The sequence below is a fragment of the Heteronotia binoei genome, chromosome 5 (genome assembly GCF_032191835.1).
Source record: "Heteronotia binoei isolate CCM8104 ecotype False Entrance Well chromosome 5, APGP_CSIRO_Hbin_v1, whole genome shotgun sequence".
Lineage (NCBI taxonomy): Eukaryota > Metazoa > Chordata > Lepidosauria > Squamata > Gekkonidae > Heteronotia > Heteronotia binoei.
In genome coordinates, this window is record NC_083227.1 from 170,147,157 (window position 1) to 170,173,747 (window position 26,591).

General features: G+C 45.7%; 1 protein-coding gene across 1 annotated transcript in view; it reads left to right on the forward strand.

Annotated features, from left to right (window-relative positions):
• Positions 1-26,591, forward strand: part of LOC132572077 (neurogenic locus notch homolog protein 3-like) — a 115,411-nt gene that overhangs the window by 77,036 nt on the left and 11,784 nt on the right. Inside the window, exons 16-26 of the mRNA XM_060238866.1 lie at positions 10,808-10,927; positions 11,098-11,250; positions 11,941-12,169; positions 14,946-15,147; positions 15,423-15,576; positions 19,161-19,345; positions 21,732-21,864; positions 22,876-23,127; positions 24,100-24,212; positions 24,892-25,418; positions 25,817-26,137. Of these exons, the coding sequence (XP_060094849.1) occupies positions 10,808-10,927; positions 11,098-11,250; positions 11,941-12,169; positions 14,946-15,147; positions 15,423-15,576; positions 19,161-19,345; positions 21,732-21,864; positions 22,876-23,127; positions 24,100-24,212; positions 24,892-25,418; positions 25,817-26,137 (2,389 nt within the window). The remainder of the gene's footprint in view (positions 1-10,807; positions 10,928-11,097; positions 11,251-11,940; positions 12,170-14,945; positions 15,148-15,422; positions 15,577-19,160; positions 19,346-21,731; positions 21,865-22,875; positions 23,128-24,099; positions 24,213-24,891; positions 25,419-25,816; positions 26,138-26,591) is intronic.

The window sequence follows — 26,591 nt, forward strand, 5'->3', positions numbered from 1 at the left end:
TTCTCAGGAAACATGTGAGGTGGTCTGGTACTTCCATCTCGTTAAGGACAGTTTGTTGTGATCCACACAATCAAAGGCTTTAGCGTAGTCAATGAAACAGAAATAGACAATTTTCTGATACTCCTGTGCTTTCTCCATAATCCAGCAAATGTTGGCAACTTGATCTCTATTTCCTCTACCTTTCCGAAACTCAGCTTGAACTTCTGGTAGTTCCCGACCTACATACTGCTGAAGCCTAGCTTGTAGAATCTTTAGCATGACCTCGCTGGCATGTGAAATGAGTGCAGTGGTATGCTAGTTTGAACATTTTTTGGCATTACCCTTCTTTGGGATTGGAATATAAACTGATCTTTTCCAATCCTGTAGCCACTGTTGCATTTTCCAAATTTGTTGCCATAATGTGTGCATCACTTTAACAGCATTGTCTTTTAGGACTTTGAATAGCTCAATTGGAATGCCATCATCTCCGCTTGCTTTGTTTTTAGTAATGCTTTCTAAGGCCCATTTGACTTCACACTCCAGGATGTCTGGCTCAAGGTTAGCAATTTCACTGTCTTGGTTGTCAAGGACATTGAGATCCTTCTTGTATAATTCTTCTGTGTATTCTTGCCATCTCTTCCTGATCTCGTCTGCTTCTGTTAGGTTCCTACTGTTTTTGTCCTTTATCATGGCCAACTTTGCATGAAGTGTTCCCTTGATTTCTCCAATTTTCTTGAAGACATCTTTTGTCCTTCCCATTCTGTTATTTTCCTCTATTGCTTTGCATTGTTCCTTCGGGAAGGCCTCCTTATCTCTCCCTGCTGCTCTCTGGAAATCTGCATTCAGCTGGGTGAATTTTTCCTTTTCACTTTTGCCTTTTGCTTTCCTTCTTTCCTCAGCTATTTGTGAAGCCTCATCAGGCAGCCATTTTGCTTTCTTGCTTTTCTTTTTCTTTGGGATGCTGCTGATTGCTGCCTTCTGCACAATGTCACGAACCTCCGTCCATAGTTCTTCAGGTACTCTATCGACTCTAATTCCTTAAATCTATTCTTCACTTCCACTGTATATCCATAAGGGATGTGATCAAGGTCAAACCTGAATGGTCTAATGGCTTCCCCAGTTTTCTTCAGTTTAAGCCTGAATTTTGCAATAAGTAGCTCATGATCTGAGCCACAGTCAGCTCCAGGTCTTGTTTTTTTCTGTCTTTAAGGAGCTTCTCCATCTTTGACTGCAGAGTATATAATCAATCTGATTTCTGTGTTGTCCATCAGGAGATGTCCATGTGTAGAGTCACCTTCTTGTTGGAAGAGGGTGTTTGCTATGACCAGCTTGTTCTCTTGACAAAACTCTATTAGCCTTTGCCCAGCTTCATTTTGTTCTCCAAGGCCAAACTTGTCAGTTGTTCTGGTTACTTTTGACTTCCCACTTTGGCATTCCAGTCCCCTATGATGATGAGGACATATTTCTTTGGTGTTAATTCTAGAAGGTGTTGTAGATCTTCATAGAACTGGTCCACTTCAGCCTCTTTTGCGGCAATGGTTGGGGCATAGAGTTGGATTACTGTGATATTGAATGGTTTGCCTTGGCTACGGATCGAGATAATTCTGTCATTTTTGAGATTATATTCCATTACTGCCTTCCTCACTCTCTTGTTAACTATAAAGGCCACATCATTTCTTCTATGGGATTCTTGCCCACAATAATAGATGTAGTGATCCTCTGAGTTAAATTCACCCATTCCCATCCATTTTAGTTTACTGGTTCCCAAGATGTTGATGTTCAGTCTTGCCATCTCTTGTTTGACTACATCCAGTTTACCTTGATTCATAGATCTTACATTCCACGTTCCAATGCAGTATTGTTCTTTGCAGCATCGGACTGTTCTTTCACCATCAGACACATCCACAGCTGAGTCCTTTCAGCTTTGGCCCAGCCGCTTCACTCTTTCTGTGGTTACTTGGACTTGCCCTCCGCTCTTCCCCTGTAGCATATTGGGCACCTTCTGACCTGAGGGGCTCATCTTCCAGTGCCATATCTTTTAGCCTTTTGTTACTGTCCATGGGGTTTTCTTGGCAAGGATACTGGAGTGGTTTGCCATTTCCTTCTCCAGTGGATCACATTTTGTCTGAGTTCTCAGCAGTGGTCTGTCCCTCTTGGGTGGCCCTGCATGGCATAGCCCACAGCCCCACTAAACCGTTGAAGCCCTCTCACCACGTCAAGGAAGCAATCCATGAGAGGGAAGCCACGTTTTACCAATGGTTTACTCCTGGAACTGAATATAAGACCACTTACAGTTTAAAATTGCATAAAGTTCCATTAATCTATGAATTAAAGAGATTGCATATCACCACACAACTCACCCAGTGCTCGTGTAATCTGAGTGCAGAAAGTCTTGTCAATTACTCCAGGCACTAGCGGATCTTCTTCGTGGTCTCTGTGCATTCACACATATGGGTAATCCGCAGGATTGGCCCCGACCTCGGAGAGTTCAAAGCAATCTTGATCGTAGATCTGGCGCGCCTCCCACTTGTCCTGGGAGGAGGCAGCTACTGCGCATGCCTGGACAAGGGGGAGGTGCTTAGCCACTCAGTTTCTTCCTTACCGCCGACCGGATCGCACCTTCCTCGTTGATCTCCAACTTCTTCATTGCAATCTCCAACAATTACCTTCTCTTCGCTTCAATTCTTCATCTTCTACTCCTCCTGGTATCGTATAAAAAAAAAAAAAAAAAAGCCTTCTCTTACTATTCTTCTGGACTTTCCCCTCCCTCCCCCCCCCCCTCCCCGGGCGGATGGAAGGAAGGGACAAGATAATCTTTAAACGCTGTACCAGCTGCTCATCCAAAATCCCCTCGTCCGACGGCCACTCTCTTTGCTTGTTCTGCCTTGGAGAGGCCCACCGTCCAGACTCCTGCGTGCACTGCAGCCAATTTGGCAAACAGGCCCGCAAGAACCGCGCCGCGAGACTCAAGAGCCACCTCATGGAAACCACACTCCGACCGGCCATGCCGCATGGCGGACAAAAACAACCCGCGCCATCTTCCCCACACCTCGTGGGAGAGGCGCAGTCGGCAGCTTCCGTGGCACAGAGTCCCTGTAAGCCTAAGACCGGCAAACACTCCAAGAAGTCGGACGACCCCAAAAAGCGCCGCCGCTCCGATTCTGCCCACTCGGACCCGACGGGTAGCGTTAGCTCGAAAAAGCACAAGAACCGCCCTCTCGACTCGGCCTCGAACCCGACCACCAAACCGAAGGCACCGAACCCGAGCGCCACTACCTCCGGATCGATGCCGAAGACTCCGACGTCGAAGTCGACGGCAACACCGTCGATCACTCCGTTGGAAATCATCCGCATCTCATCGAAGTCGCCGTCCATTCCGAATTCCCCACCAGACCAGCTGCTGGATACGCACTCTACCGCGTCCGTCAGGACCCGGCCTCTCGACCCCACTAAATTCATAGATCTCGCACAGCCAATAGACGCCCACGCGCTCATCAGAGAACCCTCGACCCCGAGAGCTCTCCCGACTAGACCACGATCTCGCAGTCGCAGACGCACCAGGTCCCGCAGTCGCCGACACACCAGGTCCCACAGTCGCCGCCGCACCAGGTCCCGCAGTCGCCGCCGCACCAGGTCCCGCAGCCGCCGACGCTCCCGCAGCCACCGCAGGGGGAGACACTACTATTACTCTCCATCGAGATCCAGGTCTCCATCCCCACGGAACCGAAGACGGCACCGACGATCACCCTCCTACGATCGCCATTACCATAGCTACCAAGAGTCTCCTCGCTACCGAGATCACACACATAGACTCCAAACTGCATCGGTCGAACCGCTTCACCACCATGACGACCCTACGAGTCTCGGCGCCGAACCGAAACTCCCGTCGCCACTGGGATCCTTACACGCGGCTCCCAAGACAACACCTCAGCCCGACCTGCACCAAGGAACCGACGACGGATCCGAGGAGGAACTCTCCGACTCCGACCACTCTTCGGGTTCGGACCTACAATCCCCAGACTCCGACATAGCCAAGCCAGCAGACCTATCACCGTCTGAGGGCCCGAGATCCTACCTCGACCTCGTAGCAAACATGGCAAGCTCGCTAAATCTGAAACTCAATACGGACGCTCCCAGAGTCTCGGACGTCGTATTTGATCTAGTGCATGCGGATCTTCCATCCAGCTCCTCTCTTCCCATGCTCCCCGTCCTCCTAGAAACACTCAAAGAAGCATGGGACAAACCGGCATCAGTACCGCCAACATCCAAGAGAGTTGAAGCTCTGTACAAGATACATGCACCTGATTCCAAGTTCCTGTTCACCCACCCGGCTCCGAACTCGATCATTGTGCATTCGTCTTCGAAGTCGAAGCAGACCAGACACCCGGTACCACCAGAACGGGAGGGCAAAAAACTCGACACGATTGGGAGAAAGATTTACGCCCTCACTACAGCCACAACCAAAATCCTCAACTACATGGCATGCTTTTCCGCATACACCCACAACCTGACCACTTCCCTCGCCGCATTGGTACCATCCCTGCCCGAGGCATCCCAAAAGTCAGCCACCACCACCCTGCAAGAAATGGCCAGAGTGAGCAAACAGCAAATCAACACTGCCCGTCACGCTGCACAGTGTTCCTCCAGAACCTTGGCCTCAGCCATAGCACTCCGCAGACACGCGTGGCTCAGGTCCTCCTCCCTCCAACCAGACATCAAATATAAGGTGGAAGATTTGCCCTTTGATGGCCTTGGCCTGTTTAGCTCATCTACAGATGACATCCTCACATCAGTAGACGATGGCAGGAAAAGGGCGAAACGACTGGGAGTCTCCCAACCTCTGACCCAATCCAATCGGCAAAGGAACTGGAGGTCCAGCCAATACAAAGGGACCAGATCCCCACGGCAACAGGAATCATGGAAGCGCAAACCACCGCAGTCCAAACCTTCCTTTCAAAACAGACGCCAAACAACCAAGAAACCTTCAACCACATCCAAACCGTCTCTCTGACCTCCCTCCCCCGAGCCGTCCAGTCTCCCTCCATCAGCCAAACCGGTCAACACGACTACAACCATTCTACACTGCCTGGAGGACCATAACATCAGATGCCTGGGTCCTCGCCATCATTCAAAGAGGCTACCTAATAGAGTTTACCTCCACTCCAAGGCACCACCGATTCCTCACCACACCCCCGTCCGCACCCCTGCAGACAGAAATCGCGTCTCTGCTGGACAAAGGCGCGATAGAACCAGTCCCACCCCAATACCATCGCACCGGCTTCTACTCCCGGTACTTCCTGGTGCCAAAAAAGGACGGAGGACTCCGACCCATTCTCGACCTCCGCAAACTCAACCTACACATAACCTACAAGAAATTCCGTATGGTCACGCTTCAGGCAATCCTCCCGCTCATCCCAGAACGAGCATGGATGGCGTCCATAGACCTCCAGGATGCCTACTTCCACATTACAATCAATCATCATCACAGAAGATTCCTCAGGTTCGCCATAGGGAAGCAGCACTTCCAGTTCTGCTCCCTTCCCTTCGGCCTCTCCACAGCACCAAGGGTCTTCACCAAGTGCATGGCAGTAGTAGCAGCCACATTACGCCAGCAACAGATATCAATCTTCCCTTACATAGACGACTGGCTGATCGTCGCCCATTCCAGGGAGCAACTACAACTGGACGTCTCGACCACTCTCTCCACCCTGGCCACCTTAGGCCTCCTAGTCAACCTCTCAAAATCCAAACTAGTCCCTACCCAGAGGATTCAATTCATAGGAGCAGACATCTCCACGCTCTCGCAAACGGCTTTTCTACCTCAGGACAGAGCACTCGCCATACTGTCACTGGCCAACACTATCATCGCCCAGCGCTCCCAAACAGCGCTCACTTTCCAGAGAATGCTAGGCCTCATGGCAGCAACCACAGCAGTTCTGCGGTTTGCGAAGCTGCACATGCGTCCCCTCCAAATGTGGTTCGTAAGGACTTTTCGCCCCCACACACAACATCAATCCACACTACTCACCCTTCCACTACACATTGTGCCATCCCTCAAATGGTGGACCAAGGAACGTCACCTCTACAAGGGCATGCCATTCAAGCAGACACCACCCTCGGTGATTGTAACCACAGATGCCTCCAAGTGGGGATGGGGAGCCCACTTGGAAGACCTCACGGTGCAGGGCCAGTGGACAGACTACGAACGCTCTCTCCACATAAATTGCCTGGAGCTCATCGCAGTGCACAAGGCGTTGCGGTCCTTCCTCCCATCGCTAAGGAACCAGCACGTCCAGATCACCTCCGACAACATCGCCACAGTCTTTTACATCAACAGGCAGGGCGGCACCGCCTCCGTCAGACTCTGCAAAAGAGCCCTGGCACTGTGGCATTGGAGCATAAGCCAGGGCATCTTCCTCACGGCCGTACACCTACCAGGGGTCGAGAACACCCAGGCAGACGCCCTGAGTCGCCACTCTACCAACAACCACGAGTGGTCCATCAACAGCCGATACATCCGACAGATTTTCAGCATCTTCGGACAACCGAAGATAGATGTATTTGCTTCACCGTCAAATGCCCAATGCACCCGCTTCTACACGAGAGGCCCTCCATCCCACCTCTCCAGGGGGGATGCCTTCCTACAAACTTGGAACGGAACACTCCACTACCTCTTCCCCCCCATTCCACTTATCACCAGAGTTCTACAGAAGATTCAGGTAGACCACACAAACTGCATCCTCATAACTCCATGGTGGCCCCGCCAACCCTGGTTTACGACCTTGCTGCTCCTGTCCAACAACACCTTCATCCAACTCCCTCAAACACGGGATCTCCTCTCTCAACAGGACGGCAGGGTTCTTCACCACAACCCGGCATCACTCAAATTAACAGCCTGGAGAATCAGTTTCTAGACTTCCCCCCGGAGGTCCGTCAGGTCCTAGTGAACTCCAGAAAACCATCTACTAGGAAATCCTATCTACTGAAGTGGAAACGCTTCTCACACTATGCCTCACAGCACAACTTCGACCCCAACTATGCCACTATACCTCAGGTACTAACTTACACCTTAACGCTCTCTAGAGCGGGTCTGTCGTATTCTTCCCTGAAGGTACACCTGGCAGCCATCTCTGCTTTCCACCCCCACATCGATGGCACAACGGTATTCTCTCACCATGCGACCAGAGCTTTCCTCAAGGGCATCATTCGCCTACACCCACCAATCAAACAAGTTCTACCCACCTGGAGTCTGTCTCTAGTCCTGAGCCAACTCATGAAACCGCCCTTCGAGCCCATGGCTTCCATCCCACTACACCTGCTGTCATGGAAGACGGCATTACTTACGGCCCTCACCACAGGTAAGAGGGCCAGTGACATCTGCGCATTCAGAGCGGACCCACCGTATACGATATTTCATAACAGTACGGTGATCCTCCGACCTGACCCGACCTTTCTACCCAAGGTCGTCTCTCCTTTTCATCTAGGAAGACAGTCCACTATACCAGCCTTCTTCCAGCACCCCGCGGACGCGGGACAAAGGGCGCTCCACAACCTGGACGCACGGAGAGCCCTAGCCTTCTACATAGACAGAACCCGCCAAATCCGTAAAGACCCTAGACTTTTTGTCACCTACGCTACCCATGATAAGGGCAGCAGAATATCTACTCAGAGACTCTCCAAATGGATTGTTGCTGCCATCGAACTCTGCTACCAGCTGGCAAAACAACCCATCCCTCAACATATACGAGCCCACTCAACCAGAGCCGTGGCTACCTCGTCCGCCTTCATGAAAGGCATCCCTATAGAGGACATATGCGCCGCAGCCGTCTGGTCCTCCACATCTACCTTCGCCTCGCACTACGCTCTCGACGTTCGTGCCCGGCGAGATGCCTCCTTCGGACAAGCGGTGCTACGGTCGATCTTCGACTAACCACTGTGAGTACCACTATCATTACGTTACGCTCTAACCTTACATATTCTTACAGATCCAGCACCCACCTCCGAAGAAATGGCTCGCTAATCACCCATATGTGTGAATGCACAGAGACCACGAAGAAGATGGACAGGTTTCTTACCTGTAACTGGTGATCTTCGAGTGGTCATCTGTGCAATCACACAGACCCACCCAGCCTTCCCCGCTGCTGGAAGCTAGTTAGCACAGTTATTTCCACCTATCCGGCGGCGGGAAGAAACTGAGTGGCTAAGCACCTCCCCCTTGTCCAGGCATGCGCAGTAGCTGCCTCCTCCCAGGACAAGTGGGAGGCGCGCCAGATCTACGATCAAGATTGCTTTGAACTCTCCGAGGTCGGGGCCAATCCTGCGGATTACCCATATGTGTGATTGCACAGATGACCACTCGAAGATCACCAGTTACAGGTAAGAAACCTGTCCTTCTCCTATGTGGCCAAAAGCTGCGTCTCACTATTAAAGTATTGGCACCTGGGCATTTGCACTGCAGTTTAAAGGAGACTTACATACAAACAATAATTATAGAAATGAAGAAAAGTCCATAGCTGTGTTAAGACCATGAGGAATAACTATGAAATTTATGTATAAAATATACTCTTTCTGTAAAAGCAATTTGTGTATTTCCTTTACATCAAATGGGTTACTGAAATGGAGTTTGTAAATAATTCCACATTTCAAATCTCTGGGATCATGGATCTGTTCCACCACATGGTTCACAACTGGAGCCTCCATGACTTTAAGTTTAACACGAGACAGGTGTTCCAAAAATCGAACTTTAAAGGGTCACATGGAAGACTCAATGTAAAAATGGGAACAACTACATTTTAAATAATATATTATGTGAGATGACTTGCAATTTGAAAAATGTTGAAAATGCCAAGTGAAGTTATTAATAGTAGCCATATTATATAGTGTAATTGCATACAGTACATTGTTTTTCACATTTAAAGTGCCCACTGGGAAAATGGGACTCATTGGGAGATCTAATCAAAAGGTCAGACTGCACCAAGTCCTGTAAATTGCGACCCCATTTCCATCCGACTGTGGGAAATTCTAAGTTGCCTAATGTTGATTGAACTATGTGCCAATGCTTACGCAGCACCTAGACAATTTGCTTGCAAAAAGGTGAAAAAGTTAAGGAACAAATCAATTTATTTGAAACCCAAGTCTTCTGTTCAAAAAGACATTTTCTAGACATAGAGTCTGCTGAGGACTACACGCCACCTCAATGGGATAGCCCTGCTCTAAAAATGCATGAGTCAACGTGCTACTACTGGATTGGTAATCAGAAGGGTTCATAGAATTCCTTTTCATAAGTAAGTATTGACTAAATGGGAGATTCTTCTTGATATGATAGGAGTGAAAGGAACGAAAATGAAGCAGAAATTCCCGGTCAGTAGATTTCTTAAAGACCTTCACTCCCAATTGATTAGCATTCTTAACATAAATTATTGTATCTAAAAAGCTGAGACTCGTTTGACTACTCTGATGTGTAAATTTAATTGTGGAATGAATGGAATTACTCCAATCCCCTAGTGGATATCTCTAAGCGCAATACATAAAGTGACTTGTGCAAGCAGAAACAGCGTTCAATATTTAAGTAATATTGTTGAGTAAATTTAATTGCATGGTTATCTCCAGGTCTCCAACCTCACTGTGTCTCTTTCCCTTCTTTGCCAAACCTCCTGGAGGTTGGCAGCCTTTTTATGAACAGTTATACCAATACCTAGTAGTTTTTGTCATTGTAACTGAGATGAGTCTATACATAGATTTTATTCCATTTACAGCATTATGTTGCTACAAGTTATTTTATTTTATTTGTTGGATTTATATCCTGCCCTTCCCACAAGTGGGCCCAGGGCGGTTAACATCAGCTAGAGTTATGTTCAAATTACGTCATATGGTAGGGTATGGTGAGTTACGTCAGTTAACTTTCTTAACTTGGACAGATTTGTCATATTTTTCAATATAAATTATGTTTAACCTGTTGAAATAAAAAAGAGCTGAAGGAAACCTACCTAAGCTGCTCTTATTCAAGAACTATAGCTGGGAAGGGAAGGCCTGATGAGTAACAGTTCTTTTATACAAATGGCTGTATCGGAGGACCTTTCATGATATTCTGGCCTTTTCACCTTTTGTGAATTGGTTTTGTGGGTTCTCTGAGAGGCAGTGCTGGGATAGCTGGGTGTCACAAGAGAGAGGACTTTTCCCTTAAAGGATAATGTGTGTTCGGGTGTCTGAGAGGGGATGTGGTCAGAGAGAAGCTGAAATTAACTAGAAGCAAAGCAAAGTCTGGAGAAATATGTAAGAGTGAATGAGTGCTAAAGGATCATGCTCTGCCTCTAGTTGAATCAGTGTCAACCCTAGCATCCCTCCCTGTGGTCAGGCTGAGTGCTGACCACAACAGGAACAGGGCAGACAGCTGAATCCCTCACTCCCACCAGTGATGTCACAGACTGTTCAATACATTCCTGCATCATTTGGCAGCTACATTGTACTGCAAATTGCAGCGGCATCCACTGGCTGGGAAAGAGCTGTATTTTCCAAGCAGAGGCTGTTACTGTTTGTGTGCTGGGAAAAAATGGCACAAATGGAAGTGCTTAGTTGAGGAAAGGCATTTAGATCTTGCACAACAGCTGAGCATTTACTGCTCTTTAAACTGGCTGTTTGGAAGGGCCCTTGAATTGTGTCAAAGCAAAAGTCCTGTTGCTATCTAGCATGTTGGCATGGCTTTGTGCTGTGTTTCTTATGTGTTCATGTTTGAGTCAAAGATCTGTATTTATAACTCAGAATAGTTGGTTCTAGCTGTTAGGCAAGTGGAAACTTGTATCACATGGCAGGCCTTTCTCTCTCCCTACAGGCCGGAACTGTGAGAATGTGCTAGAACCTTGTTTCCCCAATCCCTGTGAGAATAATGGTGTCTGTGACCACACACCTGACTATGAGGGCTTTACCTGTGGTTGTGCACCAGGCTGGCAAGGTGACTGAAAACCATGTATTCCTTTCCTCTTTCCCTCATGGAGTTCAACCCTGCATTCTTGTTTGATGCTTTAGTATCGTTATAATGGTGGTAGTTTTTGTGCATCGTTTATAGCAATAATTGCAGAACTGAAATAAAGAACTGTGATCTTTTTTCCTTGACTCCTATAGGGCAGCGATGCCACAAAGACATCAACGAGTGTGACCAGAACCCCTGTCGAAATCGGGGCACGTGCAGCAACACATTTGGAAGCTACAGATGTGCATGCAGACCTGGCTACACTGGCACCAGCTGTGAGACAGATGTTGATGACTGCACGCCTAGTAAGTTCGCTGAGTAACCGGAGGAGAAACGGGACTGAGAACTGGTGGAGTCATTGCTGACTGTTTTGCTAAGACTGTATTGCAAGGAAAACTGGGCAGAGGATCAGTAGGGAGTGTTATGCTAAAATTAAAGGGGTGGTAAATCCAGTAAAGAGCTGAGCAAGAAGTTTAGAAAGTTTACAGGCTGCCTGACTTCCCAAGCTGGGTTCCATACCTATTAATCATGCAAAAGGTTATGTTTTCTTCTGCTCCGTGCATTGGTTGCTCATACTCGAATGATCTGTAATTCCAATAATTAAGAAAAAAAATTCTACCAGTAAGATTTTGGGCAGACGTGCTTATATTGTAACCATGTTTGGATTTTTATTTTGGCTATGACAGGTATGATGGTCAGATTTTTTGAGAAAGATTGCAATCAGGAATAAGTTAGGCAGACATCATTGGGACTGAAATATATAAATGTTGCATCCCATTAATTCCAAAGGAATTTAGAAATGCCTTACTTTTCCTGTTCTGTACCCGTTGCTTATGTGATTTCAGTTGTTTGCCCCCACTCTTGACTGCAGGAGTGTCTTTGATTATGTGTGTCATTTCGCCAAAGGCAAAGAACTTGTCTTGTTCATGTTCAGAGTTGCTAGTAGATGGCTTACCCAGACCTGTTTTTCTTTAAATCCCTTTCTTTGCCCACAGATCCTTGCTTGAATGGCGGCTCTTGCCAGGATGGCATCAGCTCCTTCAAGTGCACCTGCCTGCCTGGCTTCACAGGCCTACACTGTGCCACAGAGATCAACGAGTGCCTGAGCAACCCCTGCCACAATGAGGGCACCTGCACAAATTATGTCAACAGCTACACTTGCACTTGTGCACCAGGCTGGGCGGGCTTACATTGTGAGCACAATGTGCAGGACTGCACTGATAGGTGAGCTGATTTGTTTATTTAAAACATTTCCATGCATAAACATTTTCTTCTTGCTCAATTTAGTGTCCCCAAGGGGGTGAGCATTAAAGCATTTAAAATAGAAACGTGTAACAAATAAAACATAATATAAACACATAAAGACACCCAAATGGAGGAGGGCTTGTAAGAAAAATGCCAAATAAAAGGAAAAAAAGTCTTCACCTGCTGGCAGAAGACAATGATAGAGGGAGGGAGTTCCAAAGTTTCAGTGCCATTACTAAGAAGCCCCTGTCTCAGGATGCCACCCATCTAGCCTCCGGTAGTGGGAGCACTTGAAGCAGGGACTCTGAAGATGACCAGGTCAGGTATTTTCATTAGGAGGAGGTGGTCCTGAGCACATTGCAAGCACAGTGTGGGAAAGTGAGTGATTATGTGTCTTCCAGGTTGCTTAGTAGACCCACTTGCAGAATGGCCAGTCATATCAACAAAGCCCCGAAGTTCTATGTAGGGGTTATGTTGCACTGTTCTCATGCTTTGGATATTCATGCCCCATTTTTTAAAAATGGCATTAGCATATTTTAGCACTCCCCAAGGGTCTCCTGCTGCTTTGATGAGAGCTGAAACTGGTATCCCTTCTCTTATAGCTTGGGTGCACTTAATAAACATTAGATATTGGAAAAGGGTTGAAAACTCAGGATCTGATTCCCTTGGTCATCAGTCTTTCAATCTACTGTTAGCCAAAGACCCTCAGCACCTTGAGTTCCTTAATAGCATATGCTCAAGATACCCACAACTGACAAATCCCATCTTAGAAAACGGATATTTGATTCTGATGCTTGACTAGATCATATCTTGATATTAAAATTGAAAATAGCACCATGATGCAAATTAATTAAACTGGAACACACAAGATCTCCATACTTAAGTAACCTTTCTAATCATGTCCTTAGAGTGAACTTTACCTCCTTATGATTCCAGTCAATGCCAACAGTAGTCGTGGAAGGTCGTTTTAACCAAACTCCAGTGGCCCAATGTTCATGCATTTGCAGTTCTTACATAATTGAGAACTTACTTCACTATTTACTTTCTGTCCACTGTATTCTAGTCCAAGGGCCAAATTTTTAGATGGAATTCTGTCATCCCTAAGTGCTTATTCAGATGAGAAAAACATAGTATTTCTTTTATCTGACATTGATGCTTACATCTCCCAGTTTCAGTCTTTGCCCTCACAGCAAAGAAAATACGTGCCAAGGTGGCAATACGAGAAGATGATTTGTAGATTTATGGGTATATCGCTATTGTTATTGCTATTGAATTGCATTTGTTGTTATACCCTTTTGCTTTGCATGATACTTTGTATGTTCATTAACTTCTAGTTTACTTTGCTTTTCCTTGAGATTTCTACAGACTTGTGACAGCCAATGGCTAATTACAATAAATGAACTGAACTGAAAATCGTTCCCCATTTTTAAAAAATGGCATTAGGGGATGACGACACTGTGGCAAGAGGTGGAGCAGGTCCCATTATAGTAATATATGTATAAAGAAATTCCAGAGCATATAGAGACCTCTTTTTTTGTTAAAAAATGCCTGTACTTTGGTAATTTCTTTTAATGCCTTAGTGATGGCTACACTTAATTAAGCATGGACAGATTAAAAGTTCCACTGGCTTGTCAGTTTCAGCCAACAGTCCAGTTGGAAATAATGCCACTATGTAGAGCAAGGAGGAGGATTAGCCACTGGGGTGAGAAATCACTGAGTAAATCTGTAGTGTTTCAGGAAGGGTGTGTGTATTGGGGTGTGTGGGGTGTATGTGTGTCCAGCAGTTGCTGCTTTCAGAATAAGATCTCCCTAAGGTAGTTTTTAGTGAAAGCTGCAACATAGCATGTTTAAGAGAGACCATGGGAGACAGATTAAACCGCAGTAAATATAATAAAAGCAGTTAACAAAGTTCAATACAAAATATTCAACTATATATCATAGTAGAAACAATTCATAGTAGTCCTGTATTCAATACAATCCATGTCACAATAATCAACAGTCTTCCACAGCATCCATTCCAACCAACAGACGTAGGTCATCAAGAGCAGGTCTTCACCGAAGTCCTGCAGACTTCTTCCGGTGTTTCTTTTAGGTACCTCATGACTACACTAGACCAGGAGATTTAAATATACAAATGGAGCCAGAAGAAGGACCATGAAGCCCAACAGTAATTTCAATTCAATAATTTCTTTTTCAAGAGCTCTGGTCCAGAATCTGTAGTCTCTCTGGTAAAGAAAATTCACACTGAAAAAATAAGCCTTCTCTCAAAGCATATGTTGCCACTCTTCATTTCCATTAGGCTTCCCTGTTCTCCATTTGGATATACAAGTCTCCTGGTCTAGTGTTCTCCTGAGGTACCTAAAAGAAATACTGGAAGAAGTCTGCAGGACTCCGTCTGTTGGTTGGAATGGATGCTGTGGAAGACTGTTGATTATTGTGACATGGATTATATTGATCGCAGGACTACTATGAATTGTGTTTCTACTATGGTATATAGTTGAATATTTTGTATTGAACTTTGTTAACTGCCTTTATTATATTTACTGTGGTTTAATTGTCTCCCACTGTCTCTCTTGTTTTTGCTACTGCAACTTTAAAGACTGTGGTTTCCCATTAGGGTTTATTTTTTGGATTACAAAGCATATTTAGCCAAATACTGGCTAAAAGGGATGTCCTAACCTGTGCTAGATGAAGGCCAAGCATAGATAGCTTCCTTGTTTGCTTGACTTCTGACTCTTGCCTCATCTCCTGGCAGCTCGTGCTTCAATGGTGGTACATGCAAGGATGGAGTGAATTCATACACATGCCACTGCCGTTCTGGCTTTATGGGCTCCCACTGCCAGTATGAGATCAATGAATGCCAGTCTCAGCCTTGCCTCAATGGTGGTGTGTGCCAGGATGGTGTGCAGTCCTATCGCTGTGTCTGCCCTCAAGGCTACACAGGTCCTCAGTGCCAGGTAACTGTACCAAGCTTCACTGGAAGGAGATGCCAGTTATTTGGAATTTATGGGTATTTCTTGTTTAAGTTAAAATCTCTTTGGGTTGGATGGGCTGTGGTCCTACTTTTGGGTGGGGAGGAGGTATGCAACCATGAGAGATGTAGTGAGAAGACGTAGTGCAGTGGAGATGGAGTGGGGTGGAGACATAGTGCAGTGGAGATGGAGTTTCCTCAGTGGCAGGAGCAGGGTGCTTCTTTTACTGTGGCTCTCTTACCTTCTCCTGACCTCCCCAGACTCTGCTAGATCTGTGCAGTCACTCCCCTTGTCAGAATGGAGGCCGCTGTATACAGAGAGGCACCACATTGTCTTGTGACTGCCTGGGAGGCTGGACTGGTCGTTACTGTGACATCCCCAATGTTTCATGTGAAGTGGTGGCCAGAAACAGAGGTAAGGAATACTTTCTGTTCCTGGGCTGGTAACATCAAAGCCCTGCTTCCTATACGAAGAAGCACACAAGGTTTCTTATATGTTAATCTTAGGACCTTTCCTTGGGTTTGCCTGTGTGCGGCAAGCTGATCTATCCAGAGTCTCTTCCTTCCACCCTCTACTGTCATCACTTTGCACTGTCTTGTAGAGTTGAGCAAGATAGAAAGCAACACTGATTGTGCCTTCAGGGATGCTAGGACAATGTTCTTGTGTCATGGGTGCTCTAATCATACTTCAGACAGCTATTTCCAGGGAAGTAAAAAACTAAAAACCCTAAACATGTGCCATTACATGTTTAGCCTCAGCTTCCTTGCTGAGGACAATAAAAGGTGCAAAGCTTATTTGGTTCTTTGTGATATTCATTATTAGCAGAAGTATCAGTGTTTCTCTTAATAATGAAGGTAGCCTGTCCTGTATTCAAATTATAAAGGGAACAGGAGGTTGGCAGGAAAGAGTAATGTTCTGGTTTTCTTAGTCCTACTGTTGTGTTATAGCATGTAGTACAAGTTCAATCTTCTCACTTTTTAAACTTCCTGCACCATGAATAGTAGGAATAGGCTCTGTTAATGAAAATAAGAACTGGCATCTGACTTTCATGTGGATGTTTTGCTCCAATTTGGATTCCTTTCTGCAATGCTAATTTTGAGATTATCTACATGACATTGTCCTTCCATTCCTCCCACTTTTGCTACAGTATTTTCCAGATTTATTTTGTTATGATCTTTCTGGAAAGATGATGGTCAAATCACCTTTGAATGCAGTGAAGGTGGGAAAATGTGCACTTTTGCATATCCAGCTCACATCAGCAGCATTGTTCTTACTTTAGCACTAATGGCTACCACTCCTACCCTCTCACACCATCAATCAACTGTTCTTACATCACATTGGCTGACTCTGCTCTCCCCCACCTACAGCTGGCCCCAGGACAGATGAGGATTGGCCCTCTGGGGAAACTGTTAGGCAGTGGCTGCTGCTAGGCAACTAACCTAGCTTCTCTCAGTAAAAAGCAACCAAGCTTGGTTCTCTTAGTAAAAGGAGGTGGGGGAGGCCCTTTCAAGTCCTATTTTATAACAATAACAATAATATTTAATTTATATCCCGCCTTACCCGCCGTAGCAGGCTCAGGGCAGCTCACAGCATAAAAACTTCAACAATCACAATACATATAATAGATCATTAATACATATAAATCATACATTAAAATAATATTACAAATCAAACATTAAAACCATTTAAATTGGTTTGGAGCTAAAATCTTGATGTTACACATTTTACAGTTTTTCCATGGCGATGGTATTCTTCTACAGTAGATTCCTTCTTAAGTATAGGCCAGTTGGAAAAGAGTAGTCTTGCAGGCCCTGTGGAATTGGGCAAGGCTCCATAAGGCCTGCACCTCCTCTGGCAATTGGTTCCACCAGTGGGGGGCTACAGTCGAGCTATGCTATGTCCCAGTGATCTTTTTTAAAAGTCCTAAATAAGTGGGTGTCTCCTATATCTCTGTTGCCTGAGTTTCCCCCCATGTATTCCTTAATTTATGTAGTAAGCAACACAAAGAACAGAAAGAGAGGTAAGTGTATAGCTGTTTTTTGTGTAAGACAGATTGCTTAAGTAATTAGAACCGCAACATCTCCAAGAGTACATAAATCTTTAAATATGTAAATACCAGAGAGACTATCAACATCCCCCCACAAAAAAATTCATTTTTGGTTGAAGTGGGTACTATAATAGTGTTCCAAATTCCTTCATTTTGGCCTTTGAGGGGAAATTCATTGTTTGACTCCACTCCTCTCCTGCCTGGGGGGCTGCTGCTAGCCAGCCAAACTGCTTCTGTCAGTCTAAGGCAACCAACCTTGGTTCTGGCAGTTTCTGGCTCTCCCTACTCTTCAGTTGGCTAAGCTGCCTGTTGCTCTACTTTGCAGAGGAGAGAAAGAAAGTCTTCCCTTGAGGGGTGGTTGAGGGATGGATGAGGAGGGAAAGAGCCATAGAGAAAGCCTTCTCACAATTGGCTGAGGGAGGGAGAAGGAGGGAAGGCTTTCTCTCGATTGTCTGAGGACTCCCTTGATTGGCTGAGGATTCCTCCCTGTCCTCCTATGAAAGGTAAACAGAGATGGGGGGAAATGGAGTACTGTACCTGCAGACCAGGATACAGAGAGAGGGGGAGGGAAAGTGAGAGACAGAGACAGATTAAAGTCCTGTGCTTAATACCAACAACATTATCAGAGATGAAATGTTGGTCTGAAAGGTATCTCTAAAGGCCTCTGAGGGAGAACTCATTGGGACCAGTCCTAATTATGACTGCCAGTTCCAGGTGTGTGGGAAATTCCTGGAGATTCTGTGGTGGAGATTGAGGAGGGCAGACCCAGGTTCTTGCTGTGGAAACTAACTGGGTGATTTTGGAGCAGTTTGATTTTCAGCCTAACCTGCCTCACAGGGGTCTTGTTCAGATCAAAGGAAAATGATGCAAGCTGTGCAAGCTGCTTTGGTCCTCGCCACAGGAGAGAGACTGTCCTTTCCCTAGCTGGAGGCTGCAGAGAGGGAGGGAGGCAATGGAAAGTTGAAGTAAAAGGGGCAGATAAAGGGAAGGAGATAGGGTTGCCAATTCAAGGTTAGGAAATTCCTGGAGATTTAAGGGGTGGAGCCTGGAGAGGGTGGGGTTTGAGGAAGGGTGTGGCTACTACACCCTCCAAACCAGCCAGTTTCTCCTTGGGAACCACTGTTGCCAATTTCCAGGTGAGGGCCGGAGATTACTCAGAATTACAACTGCTCTCCAGATGGCAGAAATCAGTTCCCCTTGAGGGTGGGGAAGATGAATGCCTTCACTTGGGTGGGTGGGGAGACCGGGGGGGGGCACTTGCCCAGAGCTTCTTTCCAGAGCCCATTGTATTTTTCTCTTCAATGGGCCTTATTCCCAGTAACATTATAATGATCTGTTGCAACAATGTTCTAGTTCCCAGCTTTCATTTGAAAATGAAGTAGCCTTTCTCCTTGAAGAGTTATAAAGGAAATGGTGCAGGGTACACATTTCCCTTTTGCAGCAAAAAACTTAAAATGAAAGCTGGGAAGTCATTGTTTCCACAGATCATTATAATGTGTACTGTAATTGTATGTCAATTACTATTTAAAAAAAAAAAAAAAAAGTCCCCCAAAACATTTTAGTGGCAAGGGATGGAAAGTGGAACGGCGATTGCAGGGGCCTGAGGCAAGGAAAGTTTGGGGAAAACTACAATGTGGAAATTCAGTTGCCATTACAAACGTTTCTGAATTCAAAGCAACAAGAGGTATACAGAGAATCAGCTCCGGTTTGGGCGGAAGCCTTGGAAACATTTATGGAAGAAAATGTTCCTTTTTGTTTGAATTTGGATGGGGAATTACATGTAGTAGTGAGAACAAAGGACTTGCAGCAAGAAACTTCTGGGAATCTTTCCCTGCAACTTACCATACCACTTAATTTGTCTCTTCCCAGCCTGTTCTTAGTGACATATTCCATTCCTTCTATGGAAGTGTGGTTGGACATTCTGTGTGTAATTCTCTTTTCTGTGGGATAGGTGTGACCAAGGAGCAGGTGTGTCATTATGGCGGCCGTTGTGTAGATGCTGGAAATACTCACTACTGCATTTGTAAGAAAAGCTACACAGGAAGTTACTGTGAGACTGAAGTTAACCACTGTCAGCACAGTCTATGTCGGAATGGGGGCACCTGTCGCAGTTTTGTTGGAGGCTTTGTTTGTGAGGTAAGGAAGGCCTCATGGCTTTTTGTCGCATGCCACAGCTTCTGGCTTTTTGTTAAAGTGCTGGGAAGGCTGGCTGGTGAAAAATATTACAATGAGGGGAGGGGGTTTAAAATGGACACAATTTCATTTCTCAGTTTTTTTTCTCAATAATATATCTATTTGATTTCATTTCTGTCCCTGAGGCTTTTATTTCGACTTTGGATTATAGTTTGTTTTTCCGCTTCTGAATATTTGCCTTAATTTTTTCCCCTTCAGTTTCATGACAGCAATTTCAATTCCCCATTTTCTCATCAATATAACTATTTGGTTTTGCTTCTCTCCTTGAGTCTCTTATTTCTGCTATGGGCTATAGCTTCCTTTTCTATTCCTTGATTTTTCCTTGATATTTTAAATTTACTTTACGTTATGAAATCAGTGAGTGTCATTCTTTTTTTGACCATATCAAGTGTCATTCATTTCATTTTTTCACCTTAAGTTTTCTGTTCCTAAAGCAATCTGGATTGAACCAATATGCTTATGATAGTTCTAATTTATCAAACAGAAAACTTTTTGTTTAAAACCAGTTTGTTTGTATTTGTATCCCCCCCTCCCTGTGAGCAGGCTCAAGGTGGTCAGCAGTTGACTTCAATCAACCTAAGAGAAAGAGATAAGAAGCACTCACTCTGATATTAAAGATGTACATTTGCTAGCTAGGGTTCTCTGGGCTAGACCCTTTCATAATTTCATATCTCTGGCAACTCAGTATCAAAATCCAATACTGATTTAGCTTTGAAAGCTGTACTAAAATTATAACAACATTGTACAATATAGGTAACATCCCTTCAAATAGATGATATATACAACTACTTCAGCTTTTTAGATGTCCAAATTTAGAAGTTTTTCAAATTGTGATATATTTCTCAAATACCCCTGAATTTCTGATTATATAATGTAATCTTTATGTGGATTTTAATGGGCTGATGACAAAAATCATGGTCTCCTCTATGTAATGGCTTGCGTTGGTATTTTTCTTCATCCGCCCTTTCCCGCAAGCGGGGCTCAGGGCAGATAACAATTAAAACTTACAATTAAAATCAAACAATATAGAACAATATAACAAAACTATAAAGCAGGTTGTAGACCATAGATGATGGTTTCAGTTTGGCACATTCTATGATTCAGCATAGTGATGGTCTAAAAATATGGTAAGTGATGATAAGATGGCATAGCAGCAAGGAAGGCCAACAGATAGAATAGGACACCCACAGTCTCAACCAAAGGTCCAGCAGAATAGCTCCGTCTTATAGACCCTACAAAATGGTAACAAATCAGTAAGGGCCCAGATCACTGAAGCCAGGTCCTGGGGGGATAGGTAGGGCGCCAGCTGTCTGACTTGCAGGAGATGATAAAAGGCAGATCGGGCAACCACTGTGACCTGGGCCTCCATTGAAAGGCATCTAGCATCACTCCCAAGCTCTTCACCTTCTGGCCCAAGGGATGCATTGTCCAGGGTGAATGCTCTACTCTAATCCCGCCAGAGGTTCTGTCTTAGCTTCAGTCAGCTTTGCCGCAACCATCCAGCCAGAATTTCTGAAGCCAAGATGATCTGGGGTGGAATCTGGGTGGCCATCCATCAACAGATAGAGCTGAGTGTCATGCACATCTTGGTGACAACCCAGCCCGAAACCTTGGGCAATCTGTACAAGGAGATGCATGTAGATGATAAGCATCATTGGCAAGAGATGATGATAAACATTCAAGTGGGTTCCACAGGGAGATCTGCTCACCAAGCTCCACTCTGTGTCCCTGACCACAGAGAAAGGAGGAGAACCACTGTAAGGCAACCCTCTGAACTCCTATGTCGGCTCCTGTGGGGCTCATAGAATTGGACCCCCTGGTCCAATCGTTTTGAAACTTGGGAGGAGGAGTGTTTTGAGGAGAGGCACCAGATGCTATGCTGAAAATTTGGTGCCTCTGCCCCCCAAAAAGCAGCCCACCCCCCACGAGCCCCTGAAACCCACAGATCAATTCTCTATTATACCCTATGGGAATTGGTCTCCAAAGGGTATAATGGAGTGCCCAGCAGACATTTCCCTCCCCCCTCCTGCTTTCTGATGACTCTGAAGTGGGGGGAGGGTCCCCAAACTAGGAGATCCCCTGCCCCAAACTGGGGATTGGCAACCCTAGGTCACCGACTTACATGGGAGTATTTTAGTATGATTTGATTTTAACATTCATTAAAAAGAACAGGCTGATAAAAGAGTCTCTTTACCTTATGTGTTATGTTTAGCTGTTTATGTTTTTTGAACAAATTTTGTAATTTTAATGGCTTCCTTCCAAAGACCTGAGTTCAGGGCCCTGCTTGTCCTTTCCCACCTGATTTCAGGCTCTGTCTCTTTTACTGTAGTGCCCACTAGGCTTTGAAGGTAAAACCTGTGAATATGATATTGATGATTGCCAGTCACAACCCTGCCAAAATGGAGGAACTTGCATTGATCTCATTGGCCGCTACATTTGTTCTTGCCCCCCAGGGACCCTGGGTAAGTGCTAACTGGCACCTAAGAAAGGAGAAGTGTGCATTTGATATTCCCTATTTTAGGATGGTGCCAGAATATGGGAAGCAGCTTTGGATTCAGCTGATGCAGTTTCGAATGAAGATATTATTAAGCACCGAATGAGATGGTGGGAGATCTTTGGCCAGATGTTCCTAGAGTAGAGAGCTGGCATGGTGCAATGGTTACAGGGTTAGATTAGGATCTGGGAGGCCCAGGTTCAAATCCCCACTCTGCTGGAGGGCCTTGGATACTTCATTTACTCTCAACTTAATTCACAGGGTGGTAGCTGTGTGGCTAAAACAGACGTGGGAGTAGCAATGTTTTAAGCTCCTTTGGGTCTCTGGCAGAGGGAAAGGGTATAGATGCCTAAATAAATAAAAAAGAACTTTCAAGTCCAGCAGCATCTGCAAGGGCCCCTGATTTGGATTGGAGGTGTGGCTCAGGCTGAGAAGGATTAACCCTAGTAATGTCAGTCAAAACAAACCCCTCCTTCTGCTGTTGCTTCCCTTGGAAGGGAGGAAGAATTCCAGGCACCTTGCTTCTCTTTGTTTATTTTTCTTCCCTTGCGTGGCTAATAATCTTTGTGGGAGTGGATGGGGGTGGTTGTTGGTTTTGACCTGCAAAACTGTGCAGGGATGAAAGCCACCACTGCTGAATTGGTGTCCTTCACTGTTGGTGTCTGACTGGGAAGATCTGGTGATAGATTTCCTAGTGTCTCTTCTAGTTGGGTTCTGAGTTGGCTTTCTTGTTGAGTTAGCATGGGGAGGAACTCTGGGTTTTCCCCTAAGGCATAGGTTAAAGAACTGTCAGCTTTCCTGGGGCAGCTTGTGAAGGAAGCCTCAGAATTAGTTCCTGTAAGGTAGGTAGCACAAGGGTGATCTGTAATCCTTGCATAAAGGTTGGGGTTGGTTTGTTTTGCAGTTTACTGGATGGAGGTGTGTATAATGTGGCTTGAGATTCCTAAATTTTGGTGTGGATGATTTGTTGTCTTCCTAGGTGTCTTGTGTGAAATAAATGAGGATGATTGTGCTGTGAATTCCGGCAGCCAGATCCCTAAATGCCTCAACAATGGGACATGTGTGGACAGAGTGGGTGGTTATGGATGCAACTGCCCACCGGGCTTTACAGGCGAGCACTGTGAAGGGGACATAAATGAGTGCCAGGCGAACCACTGCCACCCACGCAACACACTGGACTGCATACAGGAAGCCAGTGATTACCAGTGCATTTGTAAGCCAGGTTACACAGGTGAGTGAGAGTATAAGGAATACTGGAATGTCATATGTGCAAGGTGCATGGTGGACCACAGTGGTGAGTGTGGTAGGAGGAAATATGTGAATTGGGTAAAACCAGTGGGTATGTGAGGACTGTTTAGGGATTCCTCTTAGGCTGTGCACATACTTATTACTCTCTGTAATCTTTAAATGAGTTTGGCTTAACAAATTGCTCCAAAAATGTTACATCTCATCCCCAGGGTTTCTACTGACTAGGCTCCTTCACTCCAGAAGTTCCAAACGAGTTTACAAGTCTTCTGTTAAGGGAGCCATGATAGGGTTAGATTCTCGTTTCTCTACAGCTGAATTGTTACAGCGGCCGACTATGAATCATACCAGTATGCCAGCTATGACTTTGGTTGCCTGCACAGCAAAACTCCAAAAGGACAACTCTGAGTGTGACTTCTTTATCTCAGTAGAATGGAAGGAAGTGAACACACCTTTCTGTTTTCTGGATGCCGTTTGAATTGTCCCATGGCCTTTCATGTCCTTTGCACACTGCTGCGAACATCTGTGAAATGAAGTTGTATTTAAACCATAGTTCCTTTGATCTTTTGCAGATCCTATGTAGCTGTCTTCCTTTTCCGGCACCTCCCCCCCTAGAAAAAAAGCCCTGGGCAAGAGAATGTGGTTGCACAGCTGCCTGTGTGCAAACCAGACAAATAGTGGAGGATTTGTCCCTTTTCCATGAAAGTGTAAGCTGAGTTCAGCTTCATGTGGAAGAATGCGCAAGAGGGCAATGAATGTAGGACTAGGACCATGGCCGTTACCTGAAGAGAGGGATTGCCAGCTACTGGAGTTGGTGCTAAGATACAATACTGTGTGTAGCCGTGTGGTGGTGTTGGTGGTAGAGTGCTTTGCGATGTCCTTCCTCTAGTATATGTGAAGGGAGGGAGGATTTATTGACAAGATTCCACCACTGATTCACTGCATTTCTTCTTTTCAGGCCGCCACTGCAAGAACATTGTGAATGTGTGTGAGTCTCAACCTTGCCAGAATGGTGGGCAGTGTAAACTGGCAGTCAATCTGCCTCTAGGATATACCTGCCACTGTCCCCCGGTAAGTGTCATGGGACGCAGGTGTGCAAAACATGAGACTCATTACAAAATTTACGTGAGGCTAGATCAAGATGACGATGACAGCAGTTGGGATTGTTGCTGGGGACCCGCATAGCTGGTTTGTTGCAATGCTAGGAAGGCTCTCTGATGATCAGATTTTGGGTAGAGCATCTATAACAATGGTTTTAGGATCTGAGGTCCATTGAGCAGCAAGCATATCACAGGAAATCATGTGATAGGAAGAGTTATAACCTCACCAGTCTCAAGGCTAGTGTCATGGGCAGTGATCAAGAGAGAGGGTGACAGGGTACAGAAACAGAGTACTAGTTACATATGTGTAACTCGCCAAAGGTCAGTGCTTTGCACGAATTCTCTGTACAGTGTGATGTTGTCTTACTGTCTTGCTGCTCTATGAGAGAGGCAAGAGGACTGGCTTCTTTGCTGTCTACACAACAGTTCCTTACAAAAGGGCAGCAAAAATAGTAACTCTGTAAGAATGCTGGTGAGCCTAGAAGAAGAATCTTGTTTATCAGCACTGGGAATATATAAATTCTCCTTTCTGAGGGAAAGACTAGGCCTTATTGAAGAGAGAAGGGCTTTCTGCTGCTAGGCTAGTGATGGAAGAAGTTTTTGAACTTGGCTGTCTTCTTGTTCTAACCCTCTGCATTGTCCCTCTCCAGAGCTATTCAGGTATCAACTGTGAGCGAAGTGTGCTCTCCTGTAGGGAACTCTTTTGCTTCAATAGCGGCAGCTGCCAGACCACACAGCTGGGTGTTCGCTGCATCTGCCCACCTGGGTGGACTGGCCCTGACTGCCGCCTTCGTGCCAACAGTAGCTGTGCTATCTTTCCCTGCCACAATGGAGCTGCCTGCCATGAGATTTCTAGACCTCCTTATTTCCAGTGCATTTGCATCGGTGACTTCACTGGCTCCCGTTGCCAGACTCCACGTGTGTCCCCTGAACCCCACTGTCCCCTGGAGGAATGTGCGGTAAAGGCTGGGGATTCCTACTGTGACAAAATATGCAACACTCCAGCCTGTCACTGGGATGGGGGTGACTGTTCTTTGTTGGTTGACGACCCCTGGAAGCAGTGCAAGATCCAGCAGTGTTGGCAGTTCTTCAACAACAGCCAGTGTGATGAGCTCTGCAACAGTGTCGAATGCCTGTATGACAACTTTGACTGCAAGACCCGTTATCGCACCTGCAAGTGAGACTTTGTCCTGTATCTTGAGATGGGAAGGGCTCTAGTTGCACATATAGTTCATGATGTATCTTAAGTACAACATTGCCATAGGGTTTCAGCTTTGGTTAACAAAATGAGTGCCATACAAACTGTATGGGCACCATTCACGATCCCTGTAGTGCTTTGTTTCCTACTGGGGAAAAACTGAGACCAGTGTGGTTTATTCAGCCTCAGCACCTAACCAGAAAATGGTTGAGTCTCTAATGTTTGCTATGTGGAATTTTTGTAGAATGAATCCCTTGCAGATCCACAGTGTCTTGTTGTGTTGCCTCACAGACAATGCACAAGTGGATGGATGTATGGTGGGATAACACAGGATAGTTTTGGCAGGAATGATATATTTCCACCCCCTTCTTCCACAGCCCTTTTTATGAGAAATACTGTTCAGACCACTTTGCTGATGGGCGTTGTGACCAAGGCTGTAACAATGAAGAATGTGGCTGGGATGGGTTGGACTGTGCCAAGGAAGTGCCTGAGAACTTGGCTAATGGTGTGTTGGTCATCACTGTGCTGCTACACCCGGACCAGCTGCTACGCACAAGCACCATCTTCCTGCAGAAGCTCAGTGCTATACTGAGAACCTCCTTGCGCTTCCGCCTTGATGAGAATGGCAACTACATGATCAAACCGTATTATGGGTCAGGTGGCCGACATCGCCGAGAACTGGAGCGAGAGATTATCGGGTAAGTAAAACAGTTGAGCCAAAGGTTAAGGACATGTTTTTGAGATGTGACCAAACAAGCTGCTGTGATGTCTTCTTCTCTAGGCTCACGGAGGAGGGTTTGTGTAGGGTTCTCAGTGGCAAGGTGAGGTATGGAAGTCGAGCTACATTATATTCAGTTGCCTTTATAAGAGAAGATAACTGTGAAAGCACAAAACTGAGTTGTTTATCTGACATTCCTGAGGAAAATACAAGAGATCAAAAATAACCAGAGAAGGGGTTTTAGAATTAAGCAGGAGGTTATACAGAGAGAAACTGCCACAGTGGGACAAATTCTCAGAGAACTTTGGTAAGATATTGCCACGGTACTGATCCTAGTATGTAATGGCCTCTGTAGTCAGTGAAAGGTGCTCCATTTAAAAAAGGAAGAAGAGGAGGAGGAGGAATAGGAAAAAAAGATGACAACCAAGTTCCTG